Genomic DNA, 15,764 nt, shown 5'->3' with positions numbered 1-15,764 from the left:
TTTGTTAAAAAGCTAAATATTTTTAACATTTTTGTCAATCTTTTTTTTTGTGGCCAAAAATAGTTTTTAAAGTTCTCTTTAAAAATATTTTGAAATTTAAATACAGAGGTTGGACAATGGATGATAAATTGTTCTTCCTTTGTATATGATTAACAAATTAACCAATGGTTGTTAGAATATCACTTTGTGATTTGCAGGGATTTATGTACATGATGTTGAACAAAATTAATTTAAGATTAAAAATTAATATCAATCATTCATAATTACTAAAATTACATAAATTTGTTGAGCCAACGAATAAGAAAACGGAGTTATAAAACTTTTAGTACCATTGTAATTTACATTTTATTTATTGTTTTTGACAAACTTTTCCCCTATAAATTTATGTTACAAAAGTCGAAAAATAGTCTTATTATATTCTTTTTATTTATTGTCTATTGCCATTCTGGAAAAAAATAGTATTAAATTTTCAATACCTTCAAGCTTAACAGAACAAAGCTTTGTATTTAAAAAAAATATTCGCCATTAACCTATTCCTTTTATAATCTGACCTTAGTCAATTGTAAGAGTCCTATATATAGAAAATTACTCGAGCAAATTATATTAAATATATCTTCTAATGCAAACTTCCAATAATGTGAATGCTAATCATTTTAGTACTTCGTGTAAAAATGTGCTGTTTTTAAAGATTGTGGTTCTGATGACTTGTGTGGACTTGAAGACACACTAAAACAATAAATTTGAAATTAACATGTTAAACATGTTATTGTCAGGGAGGGAGGGAACATTGGAAAAAGAGCAATTTTCTGTATTATCATTTACTGACCCTTGTCTTATCCCTTTAGATCACTGAATACAATATACCTTTTCAAATGTCCAATATATGAATAGACATAAAAAAGTTCTATAAAAAAAGCTTTCATGACAACGTGTAAACAATTTGAAAATTATTTTTGAAAGATATCCAATAAAGAAAAATTTTAAAAGCTACTAATTTATTTTTTATTTTTGATATCCATCAACAAAAAAAGAAGATTTATTATTTATCACGGAGCTACATATTTTAGTTACAGAAGAACTGCTCTCTGTCTGGCTGTCTGTAACGTAAGGTCTCATTACCACTGAACAGATATAGTTCTCCTTTACAATGTAGCTTCTCATAGGTCCTGGGAAGGTTTATAGCTATTTTGGGGGGAAGGTTACCTCTACCCTCCCAAGCAAATATTTTTTTTGGTAAACAGCTGATCTTACTATAGATTGAAAAGAAAATATATATTATATATATAGTATGTAATAAATTAGAATACAAACACATTTCTAAAAGTTCTCTCCATATGAATAACAACCATTTTCATGAAACTGAAATTTCTTTCATACTTAACTGAAAAAACAATATTTCTTAAATGGGAATCTCTTGTCATGGCCACCAGCAACGTATAGAAATATGTTTCATAAAAGTTAAAATAAGAGAGGTTTCTCAGGTATCTATAGGGATAAGACAATGGCCGATAAATTGATGTACATCCCCAATGATAATAAACAAAATTATTCCCTTTGTAGATGATCATTATAGATTGAAACGTTTGGACACTCAACTTAATGAGCCAATTAATAAAAATTCAATTAAAGTCCCTAACGTTGTTAAGCCAACAAATAGGAAAAAGTTATTAGTGTAATGAAAAGCCCTACCCTCACTCTCTGGGAGTTTTCTAGTCTCTTGCGTAATCATCACGCTACTTTATTTGTGGAAATTTTAGCTGTTTTTAAATATTTTGTTAGTTTTTTTGAAAACATTATTCATGAATAAGAAAAGTTGTTGTTATTGAATAACATAATTCATACTAAAATTTATTCATAGCTAAAATTATTTTCTCTCTAACGGACTTACTTTAAGGACTTCTAGAATAGCTATAGGCAGGGAGTAAGGGGACATTGGGCTATTGATTACACTAGTCTCCAAAGTTTATAATAAGGATTGGCTTAACACTTTTGGGGACTTAATTAAATTTTTATTGGTTAGTTCATTAATTTTTAGTATCAAAACTTTCAATCACTAATTTATTCTACAGAAGGGGTAATTTTGTGTATCAAAATTGGGGATGTAATTGTACACCAATTAATCTGCTATTATCTTATCCCTCTATATAATACTAGCGGCTACGCCCCTAGAGACACTTGAGGAGGAGAGAGTCGAATTTGATAATTAAATTTCTTATTTTAGATTTTAAAAGAAAAAGTTAAAAAAAAATTACGTTTGACGTTTATTTTTCGTTGAACTCTCTTTCTAAAATTAAGAAATTAAAAAAAAAATTAATTTCTCTAGGGAGGGTGGTGGTACCCTCCCCCAAAATAGTTATAAACCTTCCCGGGACATATGAGAATCTACCCTGTTAAGTAGAACCCGATCGGTTCAGCGGTTAGCGAGATCCTTCAGTACAAACATACAAACACACAGACAAACATCCTGTTACTTTATTATAAGGATGGTGACGTAATTTCTTTTTTTAACTCTCTCACAAAATTTTTTTTTCCATAATACATTGAAAATTAAGAATTTTAAGAATTTTATATATATTAAATATATAGAAAAACGAGCTGTTAAAGAGAAAACAATCAAAAAGAGAACGTAATAAGTAAATTTTGAATAAAATATATGATAGTCAAAAAGAAATTTTCGGGGGTTTGATTATTTTTCCTTAGGAGTGTGGTCGTACCCTACCCCAAAATAGTTCTCAATACCTTTCAGACGATTAATATACGCTTTACTGTAAAGGAGAATCATATTGGTTCAGCGGTTAGCAGAATCCTTCGCTACACACACAAACAGACAACCTATTTCGTTTATATGTTATGTACAGACGGACAAACACACAGAAAAACTGTGTTTGTAGAGTAGCTGCGCTTCTTAAAACAATACGCATTGAGAAATATAGAGGCTTCTTTGAAAATAAATTTTTTTTCTTTTGCTAATTAAGAAATTTTAATTACAAGCGTGGTATTGTTATTTTTGCAAACGGGATATTGACACATTTCTTTGTGTGTATTAGCCAACAACAACGTTATTATAAAACTTTGGGGACTTGTGTAATAAACAGCTTAATGTCCCCTCTCTCCCTGACATCGTTCATAATTTTGTAAAACAAAACTATTTTATAAAATAGTAAGTCTTGTTTTTGTCTGGAGATTCTCCTACTTCTCCTTTTAAGAGAAACTTCACACAGGTCCCGGATTGATTTTATACTGTATTTTTAGATTTTTGCCTTACGATTGTTTTAAGCTATTTTTTTGCCACTTTCTTACCTTATTGAATACAGAGTTTTAGATACAAAAAGGATGACAACATCCATAAAAGCGAAGCTCTGAAAGGGTAGGACAAACGGACATTAACACTTGTATAATGTCAGAACTGAATAATCAGAATGCGAATGTATAAGAGTCAAAGCAAAATTGTAAGTAAATTTGTTGAAAAACTGATGATACAGGATAATGATTATGGACATACTTACATTTTTAGGACTTGATTACAGAGTTGCTTCGCGTACCGTACTGACGGACCGACCCTAATTATAGAAAAGCTTCGCTTTTAAAAATGTATTACACCATATTGTCACGAGAAGCTTACCTAAGAACATACTAAGAAATTTTTTTTTTTACATAAAGAGAGAGAGAGAGTGGACAATGTGCTGATTATTACACTAGTCCCCAAAATTTTATGATAACGTTTTCTTAATCGCTGGCTAAACATTTTTGGAGACCTTAGTTAATAGTGAATGATTAGATCATTAAGTTGAATGTTCAACGTTTCAACTACAAATTTCAATCTACAGAAGGGGTAATTGTATCATAATTTGGGATACATCTATTTATCGGCCATTGTCTTATCCCTGATATTTATAACTTATATAATAATAAAATTCAAGGGTAAATGAATAAAAAGAAATCATAAGTTTTTTCTCATAAATTATTGAAGGCCAACCAAGTGAAGTGAAGCAATTAATAATATAATTTATAACAGTTTATTTATGCAAAGCTACTCTTATTTAAGCGGTTAGACTAGAAGGGAAACGACATTTGGTACCCAAAGTTTTATAACCACGCAATCTAATTTTTTGACCTAAATACTTTGGTCATTTTTAATAAATTTTGATTTCAATTATTTCAATCTACAGAAGAGGTAATCTTGCTTAATTATCCTCATTGGAAATGTACATCAATTTATCGTCCATTGTCTTATCCCTTAAAATCCCTGCGGTTAGAGAACTGAGTCATCTTAGGGGGCAAGAAAATCGAGGATAAATTGATGAAAATGTCCAATGATATTAAATAAATTTACCCCTTCTATAAATAATAACTAATGGTGAAAAAACTGTTGTTCACAAATAAAAATTTAATGAAAGTGCCCTAAGTTTTTAAGCCAACAAATGATAAAGGATGTATGTAAAACTTTGGGTATGTTCCTTTTAGAATAATGATTATAATAACTTCTATGTTGTACGTCAGGCAGAGGCTGAATAATTTAATTTCTTTGTCCTTTTTCTTAATAATTTTGTAAAACGAATGTATTAAAAATGTTGCATAAAAAAAACACAAAATTTTGTAAAATTCCCACGCAAATAAAAAAGTAATTATCGTAAAAATATATATTTTTGTATTGTAAAAATGTTTAAATGTACATTTACTACTGGAATGGATATAGAATACGTGGATATCTTAAATACACTGAGAAATGTTTTTCACAGCTGGCTAATATAACCCAATCCCCCTTATAACTTTACCCCATCCCCTCCCTTCTAACCATGGAGGAACGTATTGACCAATATCTGTTTTAGTAACTTATTTTTACGACAAAAATTGCAATGTCACAATATCCACGTATTCAATATCCATTACTACTAGTATGTCTGAGATGGGTTTTTAAAAGATGCCGCGTTTTTTCTCGACATTTTTTACGCTATGAATAACTAGCGCGGCATTCGCGAAATCTAAAAAGAGTATACAACTTAAGAATTAAAAATTTTAAAATTATTATTTTAGCCATTTGTATAATGTCTAATATAGCCCTAAAAAGATATATTAGTTAATATGCAGCAAAAATGGATTTAAGATAATTTGTTTTTCATAGCGTAAAAAATGTCGAGAAAAAACGCGGCATCTTTTAAAAACCCATCTCTGTTGATATAACTCGAGAAAGTTAACAGATTTAATCTTCGGAAGCGAGGACACTCTATGTTGTACGTTAGTTTGTATGTCATGGCATCATTATAATTGGGCAAAAGTGTAAAAAAAAGACCTAATGAAGTAAATTAAGAAATTGGTTAGTGGATTTTATCAGATAAATTAAAACCTTCCTTTAAAGGAAAACCATATCGGTACAGAACTTAGCGAGATCTTTTGTTACATATATTCATTTATCTTGTTTTAAATTTGAAAAACATCATATAAATATTCTAAAGGAATGAATCCTATACAATTCTTAAAATTAATTACACCAAAATAAAGAGATCTTCTACAAAATATCTGAGCGAGTCATTGAGTCAATCATTAAATTAGGGCATTTCTGTCAAAAATTATGTCGTTTTTATGTCAATATAAGTATGTAATGTCATATTGTCGATTTGTCGATGTAATGTCAGACAAGACCACTTTTCTGTAAAGCCATATAGGCGACATACATATAGAAAAGAAATATTTAACTAATAGCATGTCCATATTATGTCACCCACGATCACTTTTTTATAGTCGACGTGAACTTTTGAAATTGCATATCGATATAATGACAATATTTTTGAAAGGGTAAACTTTTAATTTCTACGAATTAAAAACTTTAATATGCAGGGAGGGAGTGACATTTAGCTGTTTACTGCACTAGTCCCAAATGTTTAATAGCGTTTTCTTACTCGTTGGTTCAACAACTTTGGAGACTTTTGTTAAATTTGATTGGTTGGCTCATAAGGTTTTACTTTCAACCACAAATTGTAATCTATAGAAGGGATAATCATTGGGGATGTACAGTACATAAATTAATCGACCATTGTCTTATACCTTTAGATCCCTGTTAATACGAGTGAAATCTTTTTAATTACACCTGTAAAATTTAATATACGTGTGTAGGTACTTCTAACAATGATACCAAAATACCACATTAGCGAACAGTGTTTTAAAAAAATCCGCGAATTTTCACAAATACACAAACTGCATAACTATAAACTTTCTTAATTGTTTGCTAATAACACTTTGCTGTTTTAATACTTTAGCGGAAACAATGAGACACTCTTTTTATTAAGATGCAACAATTAGTAGAAATCATTATACCAATTATTCAAGAATAAAAATTATTTGAGTGATGGGTGTTTATGTGTGTGTGTGTGTGTGTGTGTGATTAGTCATTATACGGCATAAAAGTGTGTGTGTGTTTTTGTTAAATCAAATAGCTCTTATAATTAATTTTAGCATGTTAGAATTGTCCTTTTGTTTTAAACTTGGCAAGATGATTCCTGTGACAGTTATGTACGATTTAGAGTGTGTATCATTATGTTGATTTTTTATGAAATATTTTTTCTATTAATCTGATTGTTAAAAGCGATACTTTTCTATAATTAGGGTCGGTCCGTCCGTAACGGATAGCTTTTTTTTTGTTAATTACGGCATGTTAGAATTGTCCTATCAATTTCAAGTTTTGCATGGTGATTCCTTAAATAGTTAGTACGATTTAGAAAGCGTTGCAACTCTATAATCATCACCAAAATGTCCGTACGTCCATTTTAAACATGTTTTTACTTTTTTAACAACTAAATTTTATGTGATCTAATCATCCGATTGATCTGATTTTTCGTATTTTGATTCCTGGGACAACAAAGTATAATGTAGTAAGCGAAGCAACTCTATAATCAAGTCCTAAAAATGTAAGTATGTCCATAAACATTATCCTGAATCAAGCAGTTTTTCAACAAATTTACTTACAATTTTGCTGCAACTCTTATACATTTATATTATGATTATTTAGTTCTGACACTATACAAGTGTTAATGTCCGTTTTCCTACCGTTTCAGTGCTTCGCTTTTATGGATGTTGTCATCCTTGTTGGAATAATGAATACTAGGATCACATAGTATAATGTTATAAGCAAAACATCTCTATCATCTATCAAGTCCTAAAAATGTAAATATGTCCTAAAACATAATCATGTATTCAACAAATTTACATAAGTTTTTGTTAAGACAAATTTGTATTTGCTTCTGACACTCTGCAAGTGTTACTATTCATTTGTCCTTCCGTCTGAGCTTAGAGATTTTCTTTTATGGTTATTGTCATCCTTCATAAGGTCTCAGAGGCTATAAGTTTTCGTCTATAAAATAAATTAGTAATATAAAATTTGTAAGATTGAACCCCTTAACCTTTATCTTTATTGAAGCTAAAACTTTGGATCTTGTAAAAAATATGAAGAAATACCTTTTTTAACAATTATATAGGGCTGGAATGTGGATTATCAATTCTTATGTAAAAGTATTAAGATATATGTCTTTGTGTAGCGAAAGATTATTCTAAGGTTAGACCGATATGATTCTTCTTTTCAGTAATTCTTCTTATAATAAAAGGAAAGGTTTATAACTATTTTGGTTGAGGGTACCTCAACCCTTCCAAGATAAATGATCCCTGGAAAAAATATCACACCCCCTCCAATTTTTTTCTTCTTCTTAAAAATAGATAAAAAAAATTGCACTATTATGGTGGTTAGAATAATGTTCAAATATAGGAAGTTGCATCTGGTCGTTTGGCCGCTAGCATATGGTCCTTGTATACCCGACTTAATCCTTAAGTTTGAATATTTATCATGTTTTATGTGTTAAGAAGAAATTAAAAATTTCACACAGCTGTATTTCAAAGTGAAACCCCAAAGCCGACCGAATATTTTAAAATATAAATATTAATTTTACATTTTTATATACTAGTGCCATACTTCGATAATATGTATCCATAATTATAAATATTTTACAAATCTCCTAAAATATGATAGGTATATGGAGTAGTTTTAGGTCAATTTTATATGATACTTAAAAAGAAAACTTCGCTAAGAGCAGTATTTAAGCCATTTTACAGAAACATACGTTTCTTTTGCCCATATACATGGTTAGTTTCCTTATAGGTTTTCTTTTTAAAAACGAAGCTTTTCTATAATTAGGGTCCGTCCGTCCGTGATGTTTTTTTCGTTAATTTAGGCATGTTAAAATTGTCCTATTGATTTCAAACTTTGCCTGGTTATTCCTGTAATATTGGATCTGAATTTTGGTACGTTGATTCCTGGGACAACAAAGTACAATATCATAAGCGAAGCAACTCTATAATCAAGTCATAAAAATGTAAGTATGTCCATAAATATTATCCTGTATCAAGCAGTTTTTCAACAAATTTACTTACAATTTTGCTGCAACTCTTATACATTTATATTCTGATTATTCAGTTCTGACACTATACAAGTGTTAATGTCCGTTTTTCCTACCGTTTCAGTGCTTCGCTTTTATGGATATTGTCATCCTTGTTTTATGTTGTATAATGCAGGGAGGGAGAAGACATTGGGCTGATTATTATAATTATTCCCCAAAGTTTTGTAGTAACGTTTTCCTATTAGTTGGCTTAAACACTTGAACTTTCATTTAAATTCGATTGAATGGTTCATTTAGTTGAGTGTCCAAACGTTTCAACCACTAACTGTTATCTACATAAGGGTTAATTTTGTGTATCATCATTGGGAATGTACATCAATCGGCCATTGTCTTATCCCTTTAGATCCCTGTGTACAAGGTGTTAGAACAAGAATGCTATTTATCTTTAAGTAGAGAAATATTTTTCTCGTATTCATTCGAATCCGGTGGATAGGAACCGGTTCTCATCCATACGAAAAAACTATGTCTATCATCGTATTATATCCAGCTTTCTACGAATATAGAAATGTACAATCATAAAATTAGAACTAGTTTTTTTCGGCAACTCGGGGCTAAAAAAACTAGTTTTAATCTTATAATTGTACATTCTATATCCGCGGAAAGCGGTTTATAATACGATGAAAGAAATAACTATTACATTATGAAGAACAACAAAGCATAAGGACGGACTTACAGTTATTGAGTAGACGCTTATTAGTTCCCAATGATGATAAATAAAATTACCACTACTGTAGATTAAATTTATTGGTAAAAAAAATAGACTCTTTTAGTTTAAAACCAACCAATCTAAATTTTTTTAATAGTACTCAAAGTTAATGTAGAAAGAGATGCCTGGTTTCCAAAACTTTGGGTAACAGTTTTATTTACAGTCTAATGTCCCCTCCTTGCCTGATTATCAACTTGGTTAAATATTATTATATCTACTATTTACATATCTCTATATGCCTGGGTCCTGCATAGTGTTTAAAGCATACAGATTTTTCTAAGAAAAATTTAAGCATTTTTACATGTATACTAGCCCCATTTAATTTCTTAGAAAACCTATGAAAATCAAATCCAGCCTTTTATTTGCATTTTGTAAGATTTGTAAAATAGTATATCAATAACCTCAAAAATATGTAATGCAAAAAAGAACTTTTATGTCTTTTTATCACTGCTATTTCTTATGAATTTCTCTTTTTTCTTGTATTTTTTGGGTTTTTATGCTTAGGTTGATTTTTAGTTTATCATTAAGTAATGATACTTGAAAACTAAATCTACCATTATCATCTTGATATTACTCAGAGAGTGATGGGACAATGAGCCGTTTATTCCCCAAAGATTTATAATGATGTTTTCTTTTTGAAAGGCTCTACTACTTTGTGGACTTTTATTGAATTTTGATTGGTTGTCTCATTTAGTTGGGTGTCCAAACGTTTCAACCAATAATGGTTAAATACAGAAGGGATAATTTTGTTTATTGTCGTTGGGAATGTACATCAAATTTTCGTATGATGTTCACATACGAAAATTTGTAATAATTTTTTGTAATAATTTTTCTTTTTTCAGGAGTAACAGAAGTAAGGGTCGCCAGAGCCAAAGTTCCCGGACCTACGGGCCCCCCGGCCACTTGGGGGGCTACAGGGGTGGTGGGGGCCCCCAGCCCCCCTCCCACACATCCACTGAGGGCGAGACTACAGAGACAGATTCACAGGAAAAGAAAATAAATAGAACCCCCAAAATCAATATACGTTTTGCAATATTTTAGCCTGTCATACTGCATGATATGATCATTATTGGGTTAAAAAGGAAGCAGCAAATATTGCCTAATAAAAAATTACGTCATACAATACAAATGACTAATGATAGGCCGGTATAAATTTGAATTGACCAATGGTAAAATGGCAATGGCCTCCTCTCATTGGTCATTGGAATTGTATGATGTCATTTTCTATTAGACACTAAGAGCTGCATCGTTAAGATGTATTATTTTTAAAGAAAGCAAAAGATGCGATACTTTATAAAACCAATTTTAAAGGGAAAAATTAAACTAAGAAAATGACCAATAACCAAATATTGGGATGATTTATAACTAATGCAGTATCTAGATATGATTTATTTTTTACAATTTAATTGTTCAAATTCTGGCAATAACTAATTTTAATAAATCAACGAAAAACTTAAATTTGAGTGAAAAGAGTTTTATTCATGTGCAATATTTCTTGTTTTCTTAACTATTTTCTTTTCATTGAAGGCTCCACCAACCGTGGATAACAGAAGTGACTACACAGGACCAATGTAAGTATCTCTTAATCTTTATTTTTTTGCCTACGCGCATAGCCTTTTCTGATGATTTTAAAAACTATCTTCTTTAGCTTTACCTAGTGTATTAGAACCGGTTCTCAGACATACTGAAAAACTATGTAGAGCATAGTATTATATCCATTTTAATATCCGCGGAAAGCTGTTTATAATACGATGCGATAAATAATTATTACACTAGGTATCTTTCTTTAAAAATAGTCTTTAAAAATGTTTTAAACCAATAGAAAGCTTGTAAGAAAAATGTGTGATCTAAACCCAAAAAATAAAATAAAAAATTACCTATCCATCTGAGAAAGAGCCTAGAACTTGTTTTAAACCAAAAAAAGCTTCTAAAAGTGCATGATATTTAATTGGTAAACGTACCATTAAAGTTATAAAATATTCTTGATTTTTTTAGTTTCGTTGATTTTTAAAAAATTTGGCAGATTTTTTTTAAACTTAATTTCTAACATGAAAAATGAAGCACGATTTTTAAATGTTGTTAGAATCAAATCATTTTAGATTTTTAATGTCATATTATGTGTTGGTTTTTAAAAATATATTCTTTTCTTTTCTTCTTATTTTTATTTCTATACATTTTAAAATGCGCTTAGTGTACGAAACAAAAAAATAAATATAAAGATCCAAGGACGTCCAAGAGGGTGATTAATTAAAATAACTGCAAAAACAATAGATAACCCCCCCTCACCCAACTCTCAAAGATGATAGGTAATTTAAATGGCAACACTGCTCTTTTCAGAGAAGGACTGATGAACAAACGTACGTTACATTAATATTAGCTACGCTACCAAATAAAAAAAAATGTATATTGTTTTAATATCTTCCTTGACATTTACCAAAACTTTCAATTTTGCAATCAAGAAATATAATGATGTTCATATAAAAGTACATTTTAGTAAAAAAAAACTATAATACTCCTATTATTTAAAGTAGTAAGGTTTTTTTGTCTGAAGTTTAAGATCTACGAATGGGTTGTACCATTCAGGGAAACTTTAAATTGTAGTAGTTAGGTTTAAAGCTATTTTTTACCTAGTTTTAAATTGACTTTTTAGCTGTCATACAATATTTGTTGTTTAACAGAAAAACCTCTAATTCAAGGATAATATTGTTATTGTTTTAAATTGTTTCTACCCACTTCAGTTTTCTTTAGCAGAGTAGCTTTTAAATCTATAAGACTTTTTCGTTGTAGAAAAAAAGGAATTCATGTTTAATATATATTAATGTATAACAATTTACTGTCATTATTTCGTTTAAAACAAACGGCTTCGCCTCTAGTATTTAGGGGGTCTATTGAAAGATATATAAAATTGGCAGAAAAATAGCCTAAAACCATCTCAAGAATAAATTCTAAAACTAAAGTGAAGCTTCCCTAAAAAGGAGAAATAACTCAGTTCATTAGTTATTAAGATCTTACGCTTCAGACAAATAAAAATCTACTACTTCATTAATAGGATGTCTTTTTTGCTACGATATTCTTGTTTGTCAAGTTTTTTTTTGGTAAAAATTTTGTCTTCCTAAAAGATTTTACAGATAACATAATTTATTTTCTTCAGAAAACCTATCCATGTTCGCGCATAAAAAAAAACAATGGACATAAAACTGAGCAAATTATAGATTTCTAAAAGTTTCTAAAAACAATTGTAATTACTTTTTAGACAAATATATTCAAATTCTACACTATTCCCCAAAGTTTTATAATAACGTTTTCTCATTCGTTGGCTTAACAGCATTGGGAAGTTGAGTGAATTTTTATTGGTTAATGAGGTTGAGCGTACAAATGTTTCAACCACTAATTTTAATCTACGGAAGAGTTAATTTTCTATATCATCATTGCGGATGTACATCAATTTATCAGCCATTATCTTATCCCTAATTCTCTCACCCTTATTCTTTCTTCTTTTCTTGTTTGTGTGTATTTGTGAAAAGCTACGTGACATTTCTTCCTTCACTTAACACTAGGTGCTTGATTTTTACATCAGATTAGGTTATTTTGGGTTCTTTAAATAAAAAGAGCTTCTCCCCACCTACTTATTAACTTATATTTTTTTAGATTATAGGGTATGGGTTTTTTGTGCTCGCTAGTCACGTTTAGGGAAAGCACCAAATACATTTCTTTGAATATCCCATTTGAACACAAACTGTCTTTATTTTGTTTTTACATAGATTTATTAGTTAGTAACATGAACACGATTTTGGAACATTTCATTATAGATTATTCTTTACTAGCGGCTACGCCACCAGACTATCTAATGGCACTCAATGGAAGGGGGTGGGGGGAGAGTCGACCCTCTACATTAAATATTAGGTTTAGAAAAAATAGTTTTAAAAATTTTTTTGTTGGGTGGAGTATTTTTTTCTAGAGGCACCCTCCTCCAAAATAATTATAAACTCATCCAGGGCCTATACGAATCTTTACTTTAAAAAAAAAACATATTGGTTTAGCAGTTATCGAGATCCTTAGCTACACCTTAAAAGGTAGTCACCCTGTTATTTTTATATACGTGCACTGCAGCCTTTATAAAAATGATGGATTCTTAATAATTATTATAGCCCAGGATTAATTCTTAATCAACAAGACTCGCTTTTACGGATGTTGTCATCTTTATTTTCTTCTACATAATACTTTTTTGTTGTAAAAAGTATAAAACAAAAGTTGATGAATGTAGGTGACCTTTTTGACCTCCTCACATATTTTGACAAAAAAAATTCTCCACATTCCCAGGGTATTTCTGTAAAACATGTATTTTTTTTCCATCAAATTTGGAAGTATTTTTGAATTATTCAATAAGAACGAAGGGTCTCTATATTTGCTCGTTTCGTGTTTTTCTGATCAGTAAAAGTATGAAATGGCCAAGTAAAATTTTAGCATTAAAAAACTAAAAATCTTTTCTTTTTTCTTTACTCTTTCATTTTCCTTTTTTTGGACTTTAATGTCAGATCTAGCAACATACTCTAGCTTGGAACTAGGAATCATTTTCGACGTTTTTTTGATAAGATTTCCCCTTATATTGTACTAGCTATTTTTTCTCTTCCTTTAGAACACATTGTATGAAAACTGTGGTTCTCAAGACAAATTGGGGTTTAACTTGTTACATGAGTTTTACATGCAAGGAGGCAGGGGACCATTGGGCGGTTTATTACATTAGTCCCCAAAGTTTTATAATAATATTTTCTTATTCGTTGGCTTAGGGACTTTAAATTGAATTTTGATTGGTTGTTTATTAAGTTCAAACATTTAAACCACAAATTGTAATCTACAGAAGGGGTGGTTTTGTGTTTTAACATGGAGGATTTACATCAGTTTATCGGGCATTGTGTTATCCCTTTAGATCCCTGGAATTACATGAGTTCCTTTAAACACAAATTATTTGACACAAGATGTCAAATTTAAAAAACAAAACATAGGTAAAAGTCTAGTTAACATGTCTCTATGTCTCACATTCCAAATTTTATGTTAGCCAACAAATTTACAAGACTACTTCTGTAAAACAAGGATGACAACATCCATAAGTAGTGAAGCTAAAAAATCATGGATGGATATCTGGGAAAAAAATAACTAGAGAGCAGTTTTATAAAAAAAAACATTAAACTAAAAAGTCACGAAACCTTATAAGATTTATAACGTGAAAATCTAGAAATCGATCTAGCACCTCAACTAATAAGCAAATCTTAATGAAACTATGTGGGGATATGTAAATTTATATGAACTTATTTATTCCCTAAATTTATCAGCCGTCTATATTGAATAGGAGTAAAGAAAATCATAAAAACTTAAATATCTAGGAATCGAACTAGCACCCCAACCAATAGGCACATATCTTAGTAAAACTTGATAAAAAGTATGCAGAATATTAAGGGAAAATTTCAGCCGTATATCTTGAATAGGAGTCGAGATATTCATGAAAACTTAAAACTATAGAAATCGATCTAAAAACCCAATTAATTGACGAATCTTAATGAAACTATGTAAAAATATAAAGAATGTCAACATATTTAATCCCTGAAAATTTCAGGTTTCTATACTAAAAAGGTGCTGTGAAAATCACGTTGCCCCCTTGTCTGTATCTGACAGACGGTCGGACATTTCAAATTATAGAGTAGCTTCGCTAATAAAAAAAAAACATAATGAACTATGGAGAGTGATTGAGGGGTGAGCGGTTATCTCAATACCCTCTGAAATAAAAAAAAATTCTCCCCTTAAAGGTTTTAAACCCTCCTAGAAAATTTCTATGGACATTATTATAATAAAGAGAAAATATATAAATTTACATGAAAATTTTTTTTCAAGAGTTATCTTTTGATGAAAAATTTGGTAGTAATAATTAAATCTATAACTACATAACACCTAATTAACCAATTACGTGTAGAATTATAAAACATTAATACCAAACATTCTTGGTTGCAAGTATAGAGTATCTTCGCTAGAAAGGAAAGCGAACAATAAAAATAATACCTTAGATTTGAAATGTTCTATTTCCTTTAAAAGGAAGAATCATTTGGCTGTCAAAATTTCACTCTTTCCATTTGAAATCAAATTTGGCTCAAATAAAGTACAGTTTTTTTTTAAAGCGAAGGTTTTTCTATAAATAGGCTCTGTCCGTCCGTCCGTCAGATTGGGACAATTAGCTCCCTTTGTTAATTTGGTATGGTTAGAATTGTCCTAGCAATTTCAAACTTATAATAATTAGGTTTGATTTGGGAAGCAACTCTATAATCAATACCATCAGAGTCCGTACGTCCATTTAAAACATACTGATTTTTTTTACTTTTCACAACAAATCTTTGTGTGTTATAATTATCCTATTCATCTGAATATTGGAATACTAATTCCTAACACCACAAGTTACAATGTTATAAGCGAATCATCTCTAAATTCAAGTCCTTAAAGTTAAGTATGTCCTTAAAAAGTATCCTGTATTTAGGAAGTTTTGCATCAAATGTACTTACAAATTTGTTTATACTGCTTTTTCAGTTCTGACACTATACAAGTGTTAATGTTCGTTTGTCCTCTTAACCACT

General features: G+C 30.0%; 1 protein-coding gene across 2 annotated transcripts in view; it reads left to right on the top strand.

Annotated features, from left to right (window-relative positions):
* Positions 1–15,764, top strand: part of LOC145305716 (uncharacterized) — a 45,422-nt gene that overhangs the window by 15,862 nt on the left and 13,796 nt on the right. For both annotated transcript variants that reach the window (XM_080147450.1, XM_080147449.1), the window contains exons 3-4: positions 9,990–10,135; positions 10,676–10,718. In XM_080147450.1, coding sequence (XP_080003576.1) covers positions 9,990–10,135; positions 10,676–10,718 — 189 coding nt within the window. The remainder of the gene's footprint in view (positions 1–9,989; positions 10,136–10,675; positions 10,719–15,764) is intronic.

Source organism: Acartia tonsa, chromosome 14, assembly GCF_053477335.1.
Source record: "Acartia tonsa isolate MP-2025a chromosome 14, ASM5347733v1, whole genome shotgun sequence".
In the NCBI taxonomy this organism is placed as follows: domain Eukaryota; kingdom Metazoa; phylum Arthropoda; class Copepoda; order Calanoida; family Acartiidae; genus Acartia; species Acartia tonsa.
The sequence above is the reverse complement of the archived record's forward strand: the minus strand, read 5'-3'. Positions and strand labels throughout refer to the sequence as shown.